The sequence below is a fragment of the Ctenopharyngodon idella genome, chromosome 12 (genome assembly GCF_019924925.1).
Source record: "Ctenopharyngodon idella isolate HZGC_01 chromosome 12, HZGC01, whole genome shotgun sequence".
Classification (NCBI taxonomy): domain Eukaryota; kingdom Metazoa; phylum Chordata; class Actinopteri; order Cypriniformes; family Xenocyprididae; genus Ctenopharyngodon; species Ctenopharyngodon idella.
Genome location: NC_067231.1, coordinates 4,196,354 through 4,217,666, shown reverse-complemented (window position 1 = coordinate 4,217,666; position 21,313 = coordinate 4,196,354). Strand labels below are relative to the sequence as shown.

The 21,313-nt window shown below is 36.9% G+C and overlaps 1 protein-coding gene across 16 annotated transcripts in view; it reads left to right on the top strand.

The window, feature by feature from the left end:
- mapta (microtubule-associated protein tau a) overlaps positions 1-21,313 on the top strand; it is a 46,937-nt gene extending 25,624 nt beyond the window's left edge. For 3 of the 16 annotated variants that reach the window (XM_051913700.1, XM_051913698.1, XM_051913696.1), the window contains 13 exons: positions 333-401; positions 1,106-1,126; positions 3,084-3,647; positions 6,058-6,092; positions 7,204-7,279; positions 9,013-9,272; positions 10,535-10,627; positions 11,181-11,273; positions 11,512-11,604; positions 12,315-12,407; positions 15,428-15,509; positions 15,654-15,760; positions 18,269-21,313. In XM_051913700.1, the coding sequence (XP_051769660.1) occupies positions 333-401; positions 1,106-1,126; positions 3,084-3,647; positions 6,058-6,092; positions 7,204-7,279; positions 9,013-9,272; positions 10,535-10,627; positions 11,181-11,273; positions 11,512-11,604; positions 12,315-12,407; positions 15,428-15,509; positions 15,654-15,760; positions 18,269-18,466 (1,784 nt within the window). In that variant the 3' untranslated portion in view covers positions 18,467-21,313. Of the gene's footprint in view, positions 1-332; positions 402-1,105; positions 1,127-3,083; positions 3,648-6,057; positions 6,093-7,203; positions 7,280-9,012; positions 9,273-10,534; positions 10,628-11,180; positions 11,274-11,511; positions 11,605-12,314; positions 12,408-15,427; positions 15,510-15,653; positions 15,761-16,236; positions 16,382-18,268 lie in introns of all 16 variants that reach the window. The other 13 variants (XM_051913711.1, XM_051913710.1, XM_051913699.1 and 10 more) reach the window with 12 other exon arrangements.

The following is a 21,313-nucleotide window of genomic DNA, read 5'->3' as shown; positions in this document are numbered from 1 at the left end:
ACAGCTTTTGTTGCGCCGCTGTGACGCATTTGTCCTTTGAATGCAGCCTTTGGAATGCAGTAAGAGTTTCAAAACCGTATTACCTTTTATTTCCTTTATAATTTATGTTGCGTCATAGTGTTAATGTTAATCATCCAGGTAATCAACCAGTTATTTGCTTTCAGCAGAACCCTTCAGAGCTCAATTAAAGTCTCACTGTAACTGAGCTGTGGAACTAAACCTTTTATTTCTGGTTCGCTTTTATGATGTTAACAGCTGCTTCACTTTCACAAGAAAACCTGGACTTCCTTTGGTAGCTTTGTGTGTAAAGCTGTTCAAATAATGTTTTATAGAGGGCCCACAAGATTCAAGATCAGAAGAGAATGAAGATCAGCCCATGCCTGTTGTGGAAGTGCCGAGCGGTATGGACCTTCTGCTCCATCCACTGCTGCCTCTTTTGATTGATATGCTTTGCTCGAATTCCCTTATGTGCCTTAATTTCTGTGGATGCTTTTGTGCCTTGCACCCTAATGTTTCTTATTTTCTAGTGTTTTAAGCCTGTTGGTTGCATTTTGCTTTTGTTTGAATTTGGCCTACTGGTAACAGGACTGCCATCTCAGTAGTTGTTTCAGATTGATCTACACCTCTCGCCTTTTCTTGCTTTGAAAATGTAGCATTTACAATGCAAGGACACGGTTTAATTTTGATACAGCTGCTGGGGCATGCTGACAGGTTTAAGGCTTTTAAATCAAAATAAACTCAAGGGAGACTCCAGCCCTATTCTCAGTTTAGTTCCCATGTGATTAGTCACAGAGACCTCCGCTCAGATGCCTTCGCCACTCTAGGTGTGATGTGTTGCCAAGTCTGGAATTAATGCCTTCTGCCAAATAGGATTTCAGCCAAAGCTCTTTCTTTCACAGGTCACAATGCTTTAATTTCAAGTATTTGTTGCTTTTGTGATAAAGAAATGAAGTGTAATATATTGATGGTGTGATTTCATGCTAGGTAATAGTGTTTGCCTGGCATCTCTGCAGCTGAAATTGCCAAATATTATGCTGTACAATTCTCTAATTTTTGTCTTTTATATTTTTCTCTCTGTTTGCTGCATATCCTGACCATTATTAAGCTGGAGGAATGGCGCCTACAGGTAAAACACAACTTATTCTCAGATTGTTCCAAATTAATGTCATGCTTTGTAGAATAGCCATTATGCTACGTTAATTATGATCCAGTAGATTTCTTTATTTATATATATATATATATAAAAAAATATTTTTTTAAATATTACACAGTTTGTTTTTTCTGTCATGTTTTGGTAGTACTCCATCTCACTGATCTTTATCTTGTTCTGGTTATTTGGTTTTGTGAATACACAGATGTGTCCATTTTATTTTATTTTAATAATCAGGAGCAACTAGGTACTTTTAAAGAGCAGACACACAAATCTGCAAACATTGTCATTCTGTTTATTAAGTAACATTTGCTCAAAAATGTTTGGGGTGGAACTATTTCTGTTTTTCTGACAAATAGCAGAAGGGAGGAGTGTTCGGGAAACCTAATTCATTAATATTAATATTTTGTTTGTTTGTTAAGCGCTACCCTTGTGAAAAGGAAGTGTGCTTGAATGTACACTTACAGTGTACTTCAAATCTTATTATATTTATAAAAAAACTACTTGGAGATACTATAATAAGTAATAAAAAGTGCACTAAATAATAATGCCAAATTAAAAGTGTTACTTTAAATCATTATGTTGTAATCGTCTTTTGTCGTGCTTTAAAAGAACACTTATTTGGATGTCTTGACTCGCATACTAAAGCATATGTAATGTAATTTGAACTGTAGTTTGATATTACATTTAAGGTTATTATATTTTAAATGTTCTAAATTGCAACCTTATCATTACAAATGTGTAATTACAAATATATTTAAATGCGTGACATACACGTTTCAATACAAATGACATTAAAGTATTTTTTAGTTTACCATAAATGCTTGTCAGTACATTCGGCAGTACACCTTAACCATGTCTCAAAGACAATAGACGTAATTATGAAATTACATAAACCCCTGGTTTCACAGACAAGGCTTAAGCTAGTCCTAGACTAAAATGTGTATGTTTGAGCTGTTTTAACTGAAAGTAACTTGCACTGACATATCTTAAAATGTGTCAGTGTCATTGTTTTGTCTCAAGATGCACACCAGTAATGTTTTTTTTTCTAGTGAACGTTTACAAAAGTACATAAATGCCCTAACTGAACTAAGGGCTAATCCTGGCTTAGGCTAAACCCTGTCTATGAAACCAGGCCATAAAGATGGACTTAAGTCTCACTTGAGTCAAAAAAATCACTCTTAAGTAAAACTAATTGTTTTTATTATAAATGTAAACTGTAATACATTTTCATTTAATTGCAAATAACATGCAATTTAGTACATTGCATTCAGTTTGCACTTAAGTATATACACTATGGCCCAGGTTTCACAGACAGGGCTTAGATTAAGCCAGGATTAGACCTTAGTTCAATTAGGGCATTTAAGTAGCTTTTATAAACGTGCCTTAGGAAAAAAAGAAAAAAAAAAACAAACATTACTGGTGTGCATCTTGAGATATTGATATATTTTAAGATATTATAGATAAGATATTATATTTTAAGAAAGTAAAAGTATGCTAAAGTGTACTTTCACAAGGGTAGTGGCCCAGAAATGACAGGCTACACCTCACAAACTTTTTGCAAGCAATCATGCTCTTCAATTGTACCTATAGGCTCATATTTCTGTGTTCAGTGTGAAGTCCGGTTTCATCACAACTGTTTGTTTTGTATGTTAGCAAAGGCCAGCAAACCAGTTTATGTTTGTTCGTTGTCTTTTCTCTATGGGTTTTTTGTTCCCTCCTTAACATGTGACAGTTTTCTTGGAACACCTTGTGTTTTTAGAGAAGGAAAAGTAATATGGATGTTGTCATTGCTTTCTATAAAACATCTGACCAGTCTCTGTCCATGGTGAATGGGACATGCATTATTATTAGCACAAGTATAAGGCAAAAGCGGCTTTGTTTCCAGCTTTAGCAGCAAGGTTTTCATCTGATGGTTATGATCAACACTCAGACCACCAGAGAATACAAGAGCAGGACGAAGATCTCCTCAGAAGCAGCTGGGATGGACAACCAGTCCATTCCCATCATCGGCGGACATCTGTCAGTCCAGACCGCACCAGGAGCCTTTCTCTGGAGAGTGAGCCACCTGTGACTTTCCTGGTTCGCAGTGCCGCCCTGGAGGACCTGACATCCGTCGGGGAGAGGATCGTAGAAGCCAGGGCTCCTTACAGTGAGACCCTTCAGGAAGAGGAAGAACTGTCCTTTTACGGTAATGAGAGCCATGAGGAAGAAAAAAACCTTCCAGCATGGGCCAGCAGGGCTCAAGCAACTCTCGCTGAACCTGTATATGCACCTTCTGAAACTAAAGAACATAGTTTTACAAGAACTTTACCTCATGAACACATGGACGCAATGGGCACAGTGATGGAGAAAGTTGATACTACGTTATCGGGGGTTAATGCTGCTGCTGAAGATGCAGAAACGGAAAAGACTCCTACGAGCACAAGTGGCTCTCCAAAAGGTGTCCACGGCTCCCCGGCAAGAAAATCCCTGGTGCCGGTGGCTCAGTTTAAAGGTCTGTGCTGTTAAGCTCACAGAATCCCAGTGCAGTGTCTCTTCCTTGGTTTGCCTCCACCTATGTTTTCCAGAGCCGCTTAGCTATGCACCACTTTCTGTCTATAACCAACATCCTACAAAATGAGCGGCGTGCTGAAGAGAACGTTCTGTTGTCCTGCAATTGTTTGCTACACGTCGTCCTTTTTTGGGCACTCAGCCTCACTCTGTCATTCTTTTGTTTCCTCTGGTGGTCTTGCAGCCTGTTTTGCGCTGATTGATGAAATCCATGTTTGCTGGCCGTGTTTTAATGAGTTCAGTCTGGCATGTCTGTGTGCATGAGTGTGTTTGCATGTGTTCACAACACCATCATCTGGTGCAGCACTGCTTTAACAGATCCCCTCACTTTTATTTACAGCTTTTTGTTTCTCAAATGTTTCATTAGAACATAGAATTGCATGAGATCCAGTTGAAATTTGCAACTGAAAAACATTACCAATAAATTTAGCAACTGTAGTCAGTTTAGTGAAGGTATTTCCACACTGTTAGCATAGCTGCAAACTATAAAGTTTCCAAAAAGAGGTTTTCGCACCAAATTCTATAGAGAAAGATGGTTAATTTAGGACTGTTCAGTGAAAAGTTCTTTAGGGAACCCAAAATGGTTCATCTAAGTGTGAAGAACATTTTAAATCATCTACTCACCCTCAAGTTGTTTGAAAAATTTCTTTCCTTTGTAGAACACAAAAGAAGATATTTTGAAGAATGTTGGTAACCAGACAGTTGACGGTAGCCATTGACTTCCATAGTATTTCTTTCCCCTACTGTGGTCAATAGTCAATGGCTACCGTCAACTGTCTGGTTACCAACATTCTTCAAAATATCTTCTTCTGTGTTCAACAGAAGATAGAAACTCATACAGGTTTGGAACAACATGATGGTGAGTAAATGGTGACAGAATTTTCAATTTTTGGTGAACTGTCCCTTTAATAATCTAAAGAACCCTTTTCCAGTATCAAGAAACTTTTGTGCAGTGTAAAGATTGCATGGATTTTAAAGGTTCTACATGGAACCATAGATGCCAATTAAGAACCTTTATTTTTAAGAGTGTACGGAGGCAGGCTTTTAAAGGGTTAGTTCACCCAAAAATGAAAATCCTGTCATTAATTACTCACCCTCATGTTGTTCCACTCCCATAAGACCTTCGTTCATCTTCGGAACACAAATTAAGATATTTTTGAAAAAATCCAATGGCTCAATGAGACCTCCATTGCCAGCAAGATAATTAACACTTTCAGATGCCCAGAAAGTTACTAAAGCCATATTTAAAACAGTTCATGTGACTACAGTAGTTCAACTTTAATGTTATGAAGCAACAAGAATACTTATTGTGCACCAAAAAAGCGAAATAACGACTTTATTCAACAATATCTATATCAAAGCTTTACGAATCTTTTGTTTCAAATCAGTGGTTCGGAGTGTGTATCAAACTGCCAAAGTCACGTGATTTCAGTAAACAAAGCTTCGTTATGTCATAAGTGTTTCGAAACGTTTCAAAATTTCAACGGTTCATGTGATTTTGGCAGTTTGATACACGCTTCGAACCACTGATTTGAAACAAAAGATTCGTAAAGCTTCGAAGCTTCATGAAGCAGTGTTTTGAAATTGCCCATCACTAGATAATATTGAAGTCGCTATTTTGTTTTTTTGGCGCACAAAAAGTATTCTCGTCGCTTCATAACATTAAGGTTGAACCACTGTAGTCGCACGAACTGTTTTAAATATGTTTCGAGTACCTTTCTGCGCATTTGAAAGTGTTAATTATCTTGCTGTCAATGGAGGCCTCACTGAGTCATCGGATTTCATCAAAAATATCTCAATTTGTGTTCTGAAGATGAACGAAGGTCTTACGGGAGTGGAACGACATGAGGGTGAGTAATCAATGACAGTATTTTCATTTTTGGGTGAACTAACCCTTTAAGGAAGCATATGTGCATTCTTATCTTATTTATGAATTCAAATTCTAAAATAGCATCACATATATCCTTCACGGAAAAGGCAATTTCAGAATGCATTATGATGAACTGAAATGTTTATTATAAACCAAAACTACTGGACTCAGTACTCATAAAAGAATTCATAAAATATTTAGCGTCATTTGAAACCAACTACTTTACCCGATAACTGTTTGTGCGATTGAATTTGTATCGCCTCATTAGGTTAGCAACATGTTAATGTCAAAATCCATGTGTGTGTCAAGTCTCCAGTGTTCCCAGTTAGTCTCCTGTAAGGTTTAGTAATGGTTTGAATTGCTTAGGCACAGGTTTAACAACACGTGTAGAGAGTCCAGTTTTTTTCACTTTTCAAGTTTATTCAAATCCTATTTCTGATATACTGATTGTATTCACAATGGTGCATTTTTTGGTTCTTCACAGCTCAGTCCAAGACCAATGGTGATGCTGAGAAGAGGGTGAGTGCTAATAGCTATTTTGCATCATTCTTTTGTTCTCCTCCACTTTCATGCTTTTGCCTTTTATTTTGCTTTCTCTTCGCTATTTGTACATCATGGAGTTTTCATCCACAACTGTTTTGCTCTCTATATAAAGACCCCTAAAAACCCCAACAGCAAAGTCAGACCCTCCTCCCATAAAACACCTTCCTCCATCCCGAAAAAGTCCTTGGCCTCCTCTAGTAAATCTCCCTCAGTATCTGCCACCAGTGCTGGGCCCAAAGAATCCAGATCAAGAGTGAGTACAGCTGCTGATGTTGAGCCCCGTGTCCTGCCGCTTCTGTGGAGAATGGTCTAAGTTTGCGCCTCTGTTTTACTGGCAGTCTGCGCACTGTCTGGTGTGATTAACAGTATCTTTTTCTCTCTGCTTGCTAACTGGCAAGCATCGTTAATGTTGATTTCCATTTAAGATAACAACAACAGCACTGACATCTGGAAAGGCAACTGAAAATAGTCAGCATGACTTAGAATATTTGTATTTCATAACTTCAGCTGCAGCTGTTTTTGTGCCTCCTGTGGATGGGTTCAGAATTATTGAAAGTGCTTTCAACAAACTCTATGTTTGAGCAGGCAAACATGCCATAAGGCCTGTTTATACGTGCTTTGAGTGGTTTTGGCTCTCTGGACTCTCAGTAGTTCCTTTAAATTGTCTACTAACAATGTGCAACAATGGGCATACATGTATCACCGGAGACTTTTTTTTTTTCATTTTCTGAACCATCATTTTGATGTGCTAACAAATGTCATTTCCAACACTTTATGTGGTTACATTTTAAACATTTTTGGAATAAAAATGGCAGACTTCTTTGTCTTGTTCAGGCTAATTTTATATAGAATTTGTATACTAAATACAAACTATTAAAGTGATCAAAATTAGCCATAGAACAGATTTGAATTAAAAATATTAAAGCAAGGAAACAATAAAACAAAATGAAGGGAAAAAATGATATAAAAGTGGGACATAAAAGGGTCATAATGTATAGACATTTGTAGTTATTTTGGTAATTTCATGGAATAGAATTATTAATGTGTTTCTATATGTTTCTTTCCATATATTCATGTATATCTCTAGGCTCCTAGTAGCAGTAGACCTCATGCTGCTGGTACAAAGATTCCTGCCATGACTGCAGTCGCCAAAAATGGAAAAGGTAAGTGAGATTTCTTTTACAAAGGAGTCTTTAGATATAAATGTGTCATACAGTAGTGGCCAAACATGATGTCTGGAGGGGATATTTGCACAATATATGCTTTTAATGACACTTTAGGTTTAATTAAACAATCAAAGTATGAGGAGTATATTATATTGGGAAGAAGAATACATGAATAGTTCACCCAAAAATGAAAATTGTGTCATCATTTACTCACCACAAGTTGTTCCAAACCTGCATGAATTTCTTTGTTCTGCTGAACACAAAGAAAGATATTTGGAAGAATGTCAGTAACCAAACAGATCTCGCCCCCCATTTGCTACCATAGTAGAAAAAATAAATACTATGTTAGTCAATGGGGGGCGAGATCTGTTTGGTTACAGACATTCCTCCAAATATCTTTCTTTTGTGTTCAGCAGAACAAAGAAATTCATGCAGGTTTGGAACAACTTGTGGTGAGTAAATGATGACACAATTTTCATTTATGGGTGAACTATCCCTTTAACTTCTTTCCAGTCCTCCTTAAGTTCTTCCCAAAGTTGAGCTTCATTGGAAGACCTGCACAATTCAGGATTATAATTTCCCAAAGGTTTTCAATGGCTTTAAGGTCAGGGAACTAAGGAGGCCACTTAAAGTCTTCAAATTGCTGAGCATGAACACTTTTATTGTGCACAACTTTGTGTTTGGGATCTTTATTATATTGAAAAATACACAATTGATCTCCAAACAGATCCTCCATACTTGGTACATTGTGTTCAGCAGGATTCCCAAGTACTGGTCCAGTGCCAGCAACTTTGAATATCCTTCCAACACCTGCTGCAGATATACGGCCCAATACCATTATGTTTCCTCGCCATGCTTAATGGCGCAACACATGCATTTGGTATTAAAACACTCCAGCTGTCTCCTATGAACATACCTGACACCATCCAGGTTGTCAAATACTGACTTGTCAGACTGCAGAACGTGGCACCAATCTTTCTTATGTTCTTTGGTAAATGCAATGTGTTTTTTGCAGTAGATAAAACTAATTATGGTTTCTTTACTGCAACACAACCTCTCAATCTAGCCTCTTATAGCTGTTGGCTTACAGTTCAAGATGAAATTCAAGGTTGGAGGTCTCATCCATATTTTCATCCTCCTGTCAAAATGCTCACTAGTCTTTTTTGACCAGCCACGGCACATTATATATTGCATGGTAGTGGCCTCGCTGTGCTTTGAAATAGTTCTGTGGACATTGTGACCATTCAAGTACTGTACATGAGCAATATCCAAAACCAAATGACCAGATTTAGCCATTTCAACAATATCCTCCTTGGTTGGAGAGGACAGCTCCTTCCATCTGGCCATTTTCACTAAAGTCCACAACCAATAACTCTAATAATATAGCTAATATTTGCCACTTAGTGATTTATTGAATTATAGGCTGGGAATAAAGAGTGCAAGCTTGGTATGACCACTTGGCCAAAAATGACATCCATACAATTCGGTATATTTCATTGGGACATACAATTGAAATGTAGAACGCGTACATTAGTTTACACTCCAGACACAACTTCACAACATGCATACAAAATATTTAAGAAATATTTTGCTGAATAAAGTGCGATTGAAAAGCCATTTTTCCTAGGTCACTTTTGGCCACTATTGTATATTGTAAATATTTTTGAAGAATGGAGCTCTTGATTATGGGATAATTGTCATCATCTTCATAACACTATACTGTTTCCCAGACTCTCCTAAGACCCCGGAGACCAGTGGGCACAGCAGCCCTGGCACTCCCAAATCCCCTGCCAGTAAAGCTGCTGGTGGAAAGCCTCCAAGCACAGGAAATGAAATCAAGAAGGTTGCAGTGATTCGCTCGACCCCTAAATCTCCGAAGAACCGTTCACCTACATCGCTGTCCACTGCTGCCCCCCTCCCTGATCTGAAGAACGTACGTCCCAAAGTTGGTTCTACCGACAACCTGAAGCACCAGCCTGGAGGCGGCCGGGTAATTCATCTCAAGTTGATTCACTTCAATATTCTGTTTGAGAACGGTTTAAATCGGATGTTTAGGTTTTTATATAAATGTTATATATTTTTGCACTGGGTAAAAATGTCCACCTACTTCAGATTAAAAATTTAAGGCAACTGAAGTTTTTAATAATCAAATTGGCTGTACAAATCATTTCTACCTAAATTATATTAAACTTAGTTGAATTATGTATAATTTAAAAAAATAAATAAATTGAAATTGTTTATAATGATGAGTTAAAGTAATGGAAAAACATATTGCCATGACTTTTTTTCTACAGTGTGGTCAAAGAATGAGTGTGTATGGGAAAGGCGATTTGTTGTTAGTATTAATTGTTAAACAATCTCACAGTTATATATATGTGAAGAGTTGCAATGCAAAAACCTCTAAGACCTCTTTGCACAAAAACACATAGTAAACAGTTGCAAAATCACTAAAAATGCAACTGGAAACATTGTAAATGATGAAAGCACAATTAAAAATGTAACAATGAAGAAACTGATCCACACAGTAGGGGGAGCTGTGATGCAGTGACTTCACTGTCCGTTTCTGTCAGAGTTTACGAAACGGTATTTCTGAATAGGATGAATTTAAATTTGAAGTGAAAGTATTTGATAACCGTATACTATGTGTGGAGAGCATTCGCTCAATATCATTATCTCATTTTGACGGAGGTGGCATTTAGTGGCTTTTGCATCTGAATTCTTCATATCTAGTTCAGTTATGAAACTCTAGAGGGCGCTGATAGGTCCTTTACATGCAATCTGCAAGCAATCACAATATCATTACCGCATGGCACAAGCTGATTGGCCTCTGCTGATCCTGCAGCCAATGAGATTGCTTGCTCAACATTTAAATAGTCTGGTTCATTGTTTGTTGTAAGCTAGTCATGGAATCCTCCACCTCCCCCAGCTCCACAGATATGCTACGGGGTTCATGTATGTCTATTTATGTAGCAGCAGCATATCTTACATGCTCACAGCATGCCTGTGCCTGTGTATCAAATACATTAACATTTCCATATTCGATAACATGCTAAAACTATTCCAAGAGTTGTCATGATTGAAATTGTTTTATGAATAGTTACAAAACCTCTTATATTACATGATGTTACGTCTTTGCATATTGCTCCAATCTCATCAGCTAATGAAAATTCACCTGTTTATTACTCAAATCTCTCTCTCTTCCCTACAACAATAGTTTTTAAGTCAACTCTGCCAATGTTCTGCCTTTCACAGGTACAAATTCTTGATCAGAAGGTGGACTTCAGTAATGTGCAGGCAAAGTGTGGCTCCAAAGCCAACCTCAAGTATGTACCAGGAGGTGGCAATGTGAGTAACTACGGAATGATTCAAACAAGTTTTATTCTTTCATTTATGATGACCAAACTGTATATGTCAGTGGCTGTCCCAACATTATCAGTAAACTATAGAAGCTTGTTTCCGCCACTGAATAAAAAATAATAAAGGTAATTGCGATTTTTTTTTTTTTTTTTTTTTTTTTTTCAAATCTCACAATTCTAACTTTTTCTCTTTTTCATTTAGCTTAAGTTTTTTATATATTTCATTTCAGTAAATGTTTATTTTATTTTAAGTACCAAATATGTTTTAATGGTTAAAGTTATAGGTTTAGTTTCAGTTAATTATAATAACCATGGTGAGAATTGACTAATATATTATCTTTAAGTCTTGTAATGGTTACATTTCCCAAGAATGGTAACTATCCAGCTGTCCAAACAACCTAAAATGTATGCCGTTCCAAAGTCTATTCTGGGAAAGAACTGAAATACTTAATAATATGTCTTTATGCTTCATGAGAATCAGGGAACCTTTAGCCTTTTGATGTTTTTGTTCATGAAAACTTCCAAACATTTGCTTTAAACAGGTACAAATTCTTGATCAGAAGTTGGACTTTAGTAATGTCCCTTCTAAGTGTGGCTCCAAAGACAATATCAAACACACACCTGGAGGTGGCGATGTGAGTGACTATGAGATAAACCATTATCCAGACCTGGTTCACTCCTAAATTTACCATCAGTCATTCATTCCTTACCAAAACAAATGTAACAACCTGCTCCCTTTCCTACTGATGGAAAAAAGTCAAGACTAATCAAACTCCCAACCATCCCTTACTGACTCAAGATGTTTATAAGATATTCCTCATGAAGTTAGAAAAAAGGTAATTGTTCTCTTCCTTGACCTCTGCACTCTTTCAGGTAAAAATTCTTGATCAGAAGGTGGACTTCAGTAATGTCCAGTCAAAGTGTGGCTCCAAAGACAATGTGAAACATGTACCAGGAGGTGGCAATGTGAGTAACTATGGGTTGAACTCAACACCTTCAGTCTTGGTTCTTCCTGAAGTTATGACCATTTGTGGAAACCTTGTAAAAACACTCTCATTCAGTGTAGTAGGTCTGTCTGTAACACATTCACCAGCTACTCCCACTTTTGGATTGATAATGAACTGAAAAAGAGGGTCTTTACAACTTGTTAAACATTGACAGTCAAAAGTGAGTGGGAGACAACAGGACTATTCTAGTGAATTCATGTTTTTGCTTTATCATTCACAAAATCATGGTTCTTCCTCACTAGCAGTTCTTTCTGCCTCTAAGATAATTGGAAAGGTAACTCCTGCTCTTCCCCAACTTTTTCATTTTCCAGGTAAAAATACTGGATCAGAAGGTGGACTTTAGTAATGTCCAGTCAAAGTGTGGCTCCAAAGACAATATCAAACATGTACCAGGAGGTGGCAATGTGAGTAACTATGGGTTGAACTCAACACCTTCAGTCTTGGTTCTTCCTAAAGTTATGACCATTTGTGGAAGCCTTGGGGCTTACAATTTGGACACCCCGTTCCATCTAACCTCTCTAAGTCACAAAGTCCTACACATTCATGCTCTAAAAATCCCTAATGATGATAGTATGGTAGTTTCCTCTGGTTGATCTTTGGGTTTCTCTCTGGTCCTGAGCTAAAAATACAGATAACTCCTTGTCCTCCCCAAACTGTTCACTCTTTCAGGTGCAAATTCTCGATCAGAAGTTGGACTTAAGTAGCGTGCAGTCTAGGTGTGGTTCCAAAGATAATATCAAACATGTACCCGGAGGTGGAAAAGTGAGTAAACAGGGGACCTTGTGTTGCTGTTTTAACCAAAAATCATACTAAAGAGACTTTAATACTAGGGATGCACTGATATTACAATTCTGGCTTATACTAATAAACTAATTATAATATCTGATAATCGCTAAATAGCATTTTGTCATAATGCATAAAGGATAAAATCAGCCATTTTAAATGTTAAAAGTGAATTTAGGCATCACAACATCATAGTGTACAATATCAAAGATGGATATTTATTTTGAGAGAGTGTAACTTGTAGGTAAGCAATAAGGTACGAGTACATTATTGCTTTTATAAAATGGTTACCACACAATACAAATATTAAAGCTAAAAATATGTATTAATGCAACTTTCATGAAGTAAACTTTAACTAGAAGCCTTCCTTCCACTGGAAAAAATAGTCCCTGACCGTGAACAGCAACAGAAGTTACATTTTCACGCCATTAGATGGCGGCAAAGATTGTCTTTATGAGTGTGTCAGTCAGTAGCGAAGACTTTTATATTGAAAAGACTGAATTGTTGTGAACACGGAACAAGACACAACTGACAAATGCTTTGACTAGCGCTATCAGTCACGGGAAAACCCCTTAACTGTTAAAAGGACACGATAATACATCAGACATTTAAACAGATTTTTTATTATGAACATAGGACTGACCTGAAGGAAAATGCTTAATCTGAATGCAGGTAATAAACTCGCTCACTCGATCTCTTTCTCACAATACTCTTCTACATAATACAGTAAACATCAATGAACAATATCAATTGAGAACAAACAGTTTATGTTGCTAAGAGTGGTTGCTAAGGGTGTTGTGTAGTGATACACAGAACCGTTGGGTGAAGTGGTCATAGCCGTGTTTTATCGTGAATAAAACACAGCTATTGACCAATCAGAATCAAGGACAGGAACTAACCGTTTTATAATGAGCATTAGATGACAACATTTGGATAAAATAAATATAAATATAAAAATATGGGAAATGAGCAATCATAATTAAATAGTCATATTACAGATCTACCGATCTAAGGGATAGTTCACCCAAAAATAAAAATGGTGTCGTCATCTACTCACCTAAGTTATTCCAAATCTGTATTACAATCGTTCTTCGGTTGAACACAAAAGAAGATATTTTAAAGAATGTTGGTAACCAGACAGTCGACGGTAGCCATTGACTTCCGTAGTATTTTTTTCCTACTATGGAAGTCAATGGCTACCGTCAAGTGTTTGATTACAAACATTCTTTTAAATATCTTCTTTTGTGTTCAACAGAAGAAATAAACTCATACATGTTGGAACAACCCAGTTTTGGGTGAACTATCCCTTAAATGCATGGTAAATGCATGGTTTCTTAGCCATGACTGTATGACCACTCACCCTCTAAAACTCATAAACAGGAGTTTACATGCACTAATTTTCATCAATCAGAATGAATCCAATCCAGTTTTAGAGTCTGAAAGTTTTGTTTAAATGAACCCTATATGTTGCAATCCGATTCACAAATTTGATTACATGTGTATTGCATTTATTTCAAACAAATCGTTCAGAACCAGAAAAAGTCACTGCAATAATGTCACGGAGTCAATTGTCGTTTTTGCCTTGATGACATATCTAAAAAAGCTGACATTTATGTTAGAAGTGCTTTTAAAAGAAATATTCAGTCTCATTCCGCTGGCCAGTTTGTAGGACATGAGACGCAATAAATGTATGTATGTTCGTGACACATAAACGCATGATGTGTATAATGTGAAACATATGTAAACGTGTGCATCACGCCACTGCACGTGCGCAAGGTATTTCTGATTCAATCGTTTACATGCTTACGTTGATCTGATTATTTCAGGTCTACACCACCCCTTCCAATCTGATTGAAGTTGAATTCAGATCAAGCTCATTCAGATTGAGGTGTTTGCATGAAGGCTTTTCAGTCCATAAATCTGATTATAAATGGATTATTAATTATGTGGTGATTTTTTTTAATTGCTTAGCCTCAATGTGTATTTTTGTTAGCTTTTCACACTTTCTTTCCCAAACCTCCTAGAACAAGAACATCAATTAATTGTGACCCTCAATACACTCAGGGTTGACACTCAATACTCTAGAGTGTCAATACACGTTGACTCAGAAGAACATACATGCTGTTTTGTGGCATTGACATTCAGAGCAATTACATTTCCTGGAAGACATGTTAAAAACAGAAAGCTCCCTTACTTCATTAAAGTTAAGCATGTAATAAACAAATCTCCATATAATTAGAAGACTTTGATTTTTGACTTTGGGAAAGCCTCTTTCCTTACAAAAACAGATGACCAGACCACCACTAAAATCCTAACCCTAAATGCCAACCGGCTTGTCATTAAGGACAGTCATTACACTCATTAAAGTAACAGCGAGTGATCCACAGAGATCCTTATGCACTCAAGAGGAGTTGCTCTTCTCTGCTGTTGAAGGACATCAGCTCTTCAGCACAGACGGGTCTTGTTGTAGCACTCTGGTCAGCCGAGCTTTTCTTTGTGGTGAGCAGTTGGCTCGAGCTGAAAGTTGACCTCACTCTGAAGACACTGAGGCCTTTTTATACAGAAAAAAACCCCAACAGCTGTAGCTATGAGGTCATTGCATCTATTTTTGGAAGCAGGGATGGTACACAATTGTACCGTTCTCATGTTGTGTCCTCAATCCATAGTCTAAAATGAAGAGTATTGAAAAACTAATCTTTTTAGAACCGATGACCAACTAGATAATTAATGTGTTGTGGTTCATCATACTCTAAGATTAGATTACATTGCTATAAATACAAACTGGTTTTAAAAATTCTCAGAGATGACTAAACCACCAAGAGAGTGTTGTGTTCAAGGGACTGAAAGGTTTACTGACCAACTGCAATTGTCTGCAATTTTCTCAAGCTTTTTCTCTTTTTGTGTAACTGGAAGTGTGTTTGGACAGTTTTTAACGAATTTGAATTTTATATAATTGCCTGGAAGGATATTAAAACCCTTGTTTTTTTTGTTTTAAAAAGGTCCAAATCCTCCACAAAAAGATTGACCTGAGCAATGTGCAGTCAAAATGCGGATCGAAAGACAACATTCGTCACAAACCAGGTAACCGTAGACATCCTTTTTGGAGTTTAGATGCCACAGACTATCAAAGCTCAAGCTTTAGACTCAGTTTTCTTAGCGTTTGGAATGCATGTAAATAATTAGCCATTTAATTTGGTCATGAGGAATTTCACCTGCCTTTTCAAGGTGGAGGAAACATTGAGATCAGGTCTGAGAAGCTTGATTTCAAGGCTCAGTCAAAGGTTGGATCTCTGGACAACATTAAACACGTGGCTGGAGGAGGCAACAGGAGGGTAAGCCGACATGGGATGAGAAATGATAATCAATTGATTAATTCTCCACCTCTGCTGTAGAACCTACACCCTAAAGTTAAATATGAACGTTTATATATCCTTATCATTTTACAACCATGTCTGTGTAAGTCTTTCTCAGGTGCTCTCTGGGTTTGAATCATTTGGTTCTTTAGATAACTAGGTTTAACGAAATCCCATGAATTAATTTAACTCCTTTAAAGTCTCATCTCATTGTCCTTTGTTTTGATTCCATGAGCTTCAGAATTTGAAGACGAATGAATGTCTTGCTTATACTTGTCTCTGCATATTAAACTGGGATTCAGATGTAAACATGACATACTCCATCTTTAATTTGAATATTTATTTTACATTTGAGTTACCATCATTTTCCTTTTTGTTGAACCCATATCATTTTGTGTTTCTTTCTGTTTTGGTTGACCATGGTGTTCATTTCACCACCCATTGACCGTCTCTAGAGAGAGAAGGGGAGAGGGGCAGATACGCCCCAAGATGAGGGCTTCCTCACCCCAGACCCCTCTGATACCCCCACCCTCTCATCTGCCAGTATGTCCCCAGAGCCCATCCTCCTCAGCAACCCCCAGATAAAGATTGAGGACTCCAGTAAGTATTCAAAAAGGGGCACGTGCCCAAAATAGACAGAGATATCCACATCAAATTAACTATTACTGTACTGTCATATATTTTTATTATATGATATTCGGAGAGTGCTCAAATATGGGGACAAATTACCATTAAAGGGTTAGTTCACCCAAAAATGAAAATTATCCCATAATTTACTCCCCCTTAAACCATCCTATTTATATATGACTTTCTTCTTTCAGTCGAACACATTCCGAGTTATATTAAAAAATATTCTGGCTCTTCCAAGCTTTATAATGGGAGTGAATAGTAACTGAGATTTTGAAGCCCAAAAAAGCACATCCATCCATCATAAAAGTAATCCATACGGCTCCAGGGGGCAGAGTCCTTGGGTACCGACAGGGTGACCCGCTAATATTTGAGGTAACGGGTGGAATAATATTTACGTGTCATAATAATAATAATATTTACGTTTTAATAAGATGCTTAAGTATCACAGAATGATCCTGTGTGACACTGCCGTATATTACAAGTGTTCTGGGGGAATACGATCGGGTTTGGTAAATAACAAACCAAAATTTAATGTATTATTTAATGAACCTTCACTCTTAAAAATAAAAGTTCTTTATTGGAATCGATGGTTCCATGAAAAACATTTAACATCCATGTAAACTTTTCAATGCACATAAGGTTCTTTATATATGTTCTTCACACTAAGAAAAAAAATTATTCTTTTAAGAACTGTTCCCTGAAAGTTTCTTTGGGGAACAATATCACTGTGAAAACTCCCTTTTTCATGAGACTCTATTAGCATCGCAGTTCACTCCATCTCGCCCCCGAAAAAGCTCAGAAGTTGTGAGAAATCAAGATTAATGAATACACAACATGAAATACAACGCCTAGAAATCCCCAAATTTTTCTGGGCAAGTCGGAGGGGCTAATAGAGTCTCACTAATGCGTTGTAAAGCCGTGCACAGAAGATCAACGGCCAAGGACAGGATTTGCTTAAAATAATACATTACATTTCGGAATACCCCCAGAACACTTGATATAAATGACACGTGTCACATGGGATCATTCTGTGATATTTTTCCATCTTTTTAAAAAAGCTTGATGCTGGTCGCTGTTCACTGCCATTATTAAAGAAAGAAGTGCACACAACACCAGTGTGAGTAATTTATGACTTTTCATTTTAGGGTGTATTGTAATTGAAATCTACAGACATAAATAGATAAAGTGTAACAATGAAAAAATATGTGTATAAAATATGTATTTTGGATGTTTTCTTTACACCAATATGAAAGAAGATAAGCTACGGAAGCAAGATAGTCACTTGATAAACCCATTTGCAAATAAGAACTCGCTTGGTGAATTAATGTGCAGATTGGTAGATGAATCAGTAATCAACAAAGATAAAATATTTCAAATAAACTGCCTATGACTAATAATTTTAAGCTTGCACAAGTATCTTGTGAAATGCATCTTGGGTGCCATCTCCTGGCACACAGTGATGGGAAATCAATAATACAAATGAGCAACTGACCAAAAAATGATCACCTTTTTAAAAGAAATATTGAAAAATATGTTTAGTTTAAATGGTATTTATATTTATATAGAAACTTGTATCAAAAATCGTTTATCGACTTAATTTCTTATGTTTTTTTTCTGCTGCTTTATCCCTTTTAACACCATCTTACACATTTTTATTGTTTGATAAATTGATTATTTATACATTGATTTTTGAGCATGTTATTATTTAGCATTTTGAGTGTACACATCAAATATTTCAGATTTTATAACATCCAAGTCCTGACATGTAGCTTTATGGCCACTAGAGAGCACCAATATCCAGTTCACCTCAGGCATTTCATTTGCGCTCATTAGCTTGTATATATTTCCTTTCCCCAGATTGAGTCGCACAAACTGATGTTCCGTGAGCAGGCCAAAGCGCGAACCGACCATGGCGCAGAAATCGTGTCTCTAGAGGAATCGCCACACGGCCTGAGCACCGTCTCCTCTTCTGGCAGCATCAACATGGCAGACCCGCCGCAGCTTTCCACCCTCGCCGACCAGGTGTCTGCATCGCTGGCCAAGCAGGGCTTGTGATTGGACCATACCACCACCTAGCCACGCCCCCAAACCCCACCCCCTCCCCTCCAGAAAAACAGAACACACACTTTCACATACCTGATGGTATTCTAACCTCTCTCTGAAAGTCATTTTATGGCCCAGAAAACAATGCCAAGTAACTTTTGGCAATTACTGTTCGATTTTGTAATACTTCAGGTTTGTTACAGGCCAATGAAGCTGTTTTAACTGTGAATTATGTATGAATTTGCCTGTTCACTCTTCCTTTGCTTTAAGCAAGGGAATTTAAGAATTGGGAATTTCTTCCTGCCACCCTCCCTTGACTATATTTAGTAGCACAAAATGATGTTCATGTATTTGTATGGCTTTTGTTGACCATTTTATATTTTCTTTAGGCATGCCTGGTTTTTGGTTAGTACCGGATTTAGGACAGTTCAGACAGAACCCATTTTTACTTTCAGAGAGGATTGTTCTCATTTTTAAATCAGGATAAAATTAGATAGAGATTATGATTAAGTCGCTTAGCAGTGCTTAAAATGAAAATTAGAGCATTGCATCTTGACTTTGAGGAAGAAAGAAACTTAAAGCCCCACAGTCCATTTCTGAAATGATTTGCAAGGCTTACATGAAGAAAAACAGGTGCAGAACAGCTTTGTGTAGAAGCTGAAAGCTTTCTTTTCAATCTCTGTTGTGCTGTTGATCAGAGATTACACTTCACGTCTAAGATGCCCTGCAGTGAACCATGAGCTTCACAGTGCTTCAGTATTATTCTGCAGATATGGGATGTTTATGATATGAAAACATTTTTTTGTGTGCCTACTGGCAGTCTTAAATGATTGATTTGAATTATGTTAATGCCTCTCCTACTCTTTTTTTTTTTTTTAACTTGCATTTATATTTTTACCATAAGCATAAAGCAAATTATCTTCAAATTGTAGCTACGTGTTTACAGCAGTTTTGGACACGTTTATTGGTAACGCTTTACAATGAGTTTCAAGATTTTTGGCATTAAATAATGCAGTAGTCATAATGAAATAAAAATGAACAATACTTTTACAGCATTTATTAATATAGGTAAATGTTCATTTCTACATATACGAATACATTTTAACATTTCATTTATTTACTAACAATAAACTATAATAAATGAACCTAGATTATAAATTGCTGTAAAAAATCTGTTCGATTCAGAATGCAATTTGGGTTAGTTCACCCAAAAATGAAATTCGTTCCAAACATGTCGTTCCAAACACATAAGACCTTTGTTCATCTTCAGAACACATATGAAGATATTTTTGATGAAATCCAAGAGGTTTTTTATCTCCCATAGAAAGCAACAAAATTACCACATTTCCAATGTGTCTTCAACATAAACTGCGTAGGAGAGTGACAGGGAAGAGATGAAATTGTTGAATAAAGACGTTATTTTTGTTTTGTTTTTGCGCTCAAAAAGTATTCTCATCGCTTCATAACATTAAGGTTGAAACACTGTAGGCACGTTGACTATTTTAACTATGTTTTTACTACTTTTCTGGACCTTGAATGTGGTAATTTCATTGCTTTCTATGGGAGATTTTTTTTTAAAAAAAACTCTTGGATTTCATCAAAAATATCTTCATTTGTGTTCCAAAGATGAAGGTCTTACGGGTGTGAAACGACATGAGGGTGAGTAATTAACCTTTAACTGATTAACTGTTGTTACAAAGTGTTGTTTAATTAATAACAGGTTGCATGTGAGAAATCTGGACATTATTTGAAAAAAACAACCTATGCACCTGTCATTTTTTCCATAATGCCAACAGTTCCTCTCTTTTCTTGCTATGACATTTAGCTCTAGCGGAGTTATCATTTTTTAGATGAATTGCCAAACTGGTGTCACACACGGTATTGTAAATTTGCCCTCGACACATAACATCAGGATTTGTATTCTTCACAAATAACCCTCACCAGAGCACAAGCATGCCGTTAAACATTGATCTGTCGCGTTTCCTCGTGAACACATCATCCGCTTCCACTTTAGAGCTGTAAAATGTCAAGGTATTCTATTCTACTGAATGATGATGTAATGACCTTAACCAATCATATGGCTTCAATTCTCACCCCTGCACTGTCGCAGAATGTTTAATGAGCTTTGAACCACTCCACACTATCTTTGCTCCTTGCATGCATTTCATGTAAGCAGCCTGAGATACTGCGTTGCCTCTTACACACCTACTTACGTATATCCCGTAATCGCTGACGTGCTTATTAGGAATCTATGTAGATAGTAGTGGAAAAGAGCACTACTCGGATGGCGACCCCTGTTTCTTTGTGTTGGAGAAGGAGCTGTGTAACTACCATTAGATATTTAATGTATGTTTATTGTATGTTTATGACTGTGTGTTTATGAGGACTTGAAGAAACTTTAAAAAAAAACAAAAAAAACAAACAAACAGAAAAGTTCAGAGACCATGCCTGCAACACTTTAATCTGCATGCTGAGTTTTTACATGGATTAGCGATTTCTGAACGTTTTCTGACTAGGGTGTTTTTGGAAAGGTCGGGAGAGCTGGATGTGGGATAAGGTGTTTTGTTCCGGTTGTGATGTTGTGTTGAGGGGGGAAGTGAGTGTTTAGCTGACAGAAGTGGGAAAGAAAGTCGGTCCTTTGGTTTAAATGTCTCACTCTATAGCAGCACACCTGTGACATGGTTCTGGGTGCGGTTTTGCCATCCTGTTGTCATTGACTCCATACACCATTTTTGCAGTTGTAAATTTTAGCTTGGGAATTGTGGTTGTCAATATTGTTTGTGTGTTTTATTAATAACTGGTTTACAATTATTCTTGTTGATGTACATGTGAATTTGGAAATAAAGGATATTAAGCAAA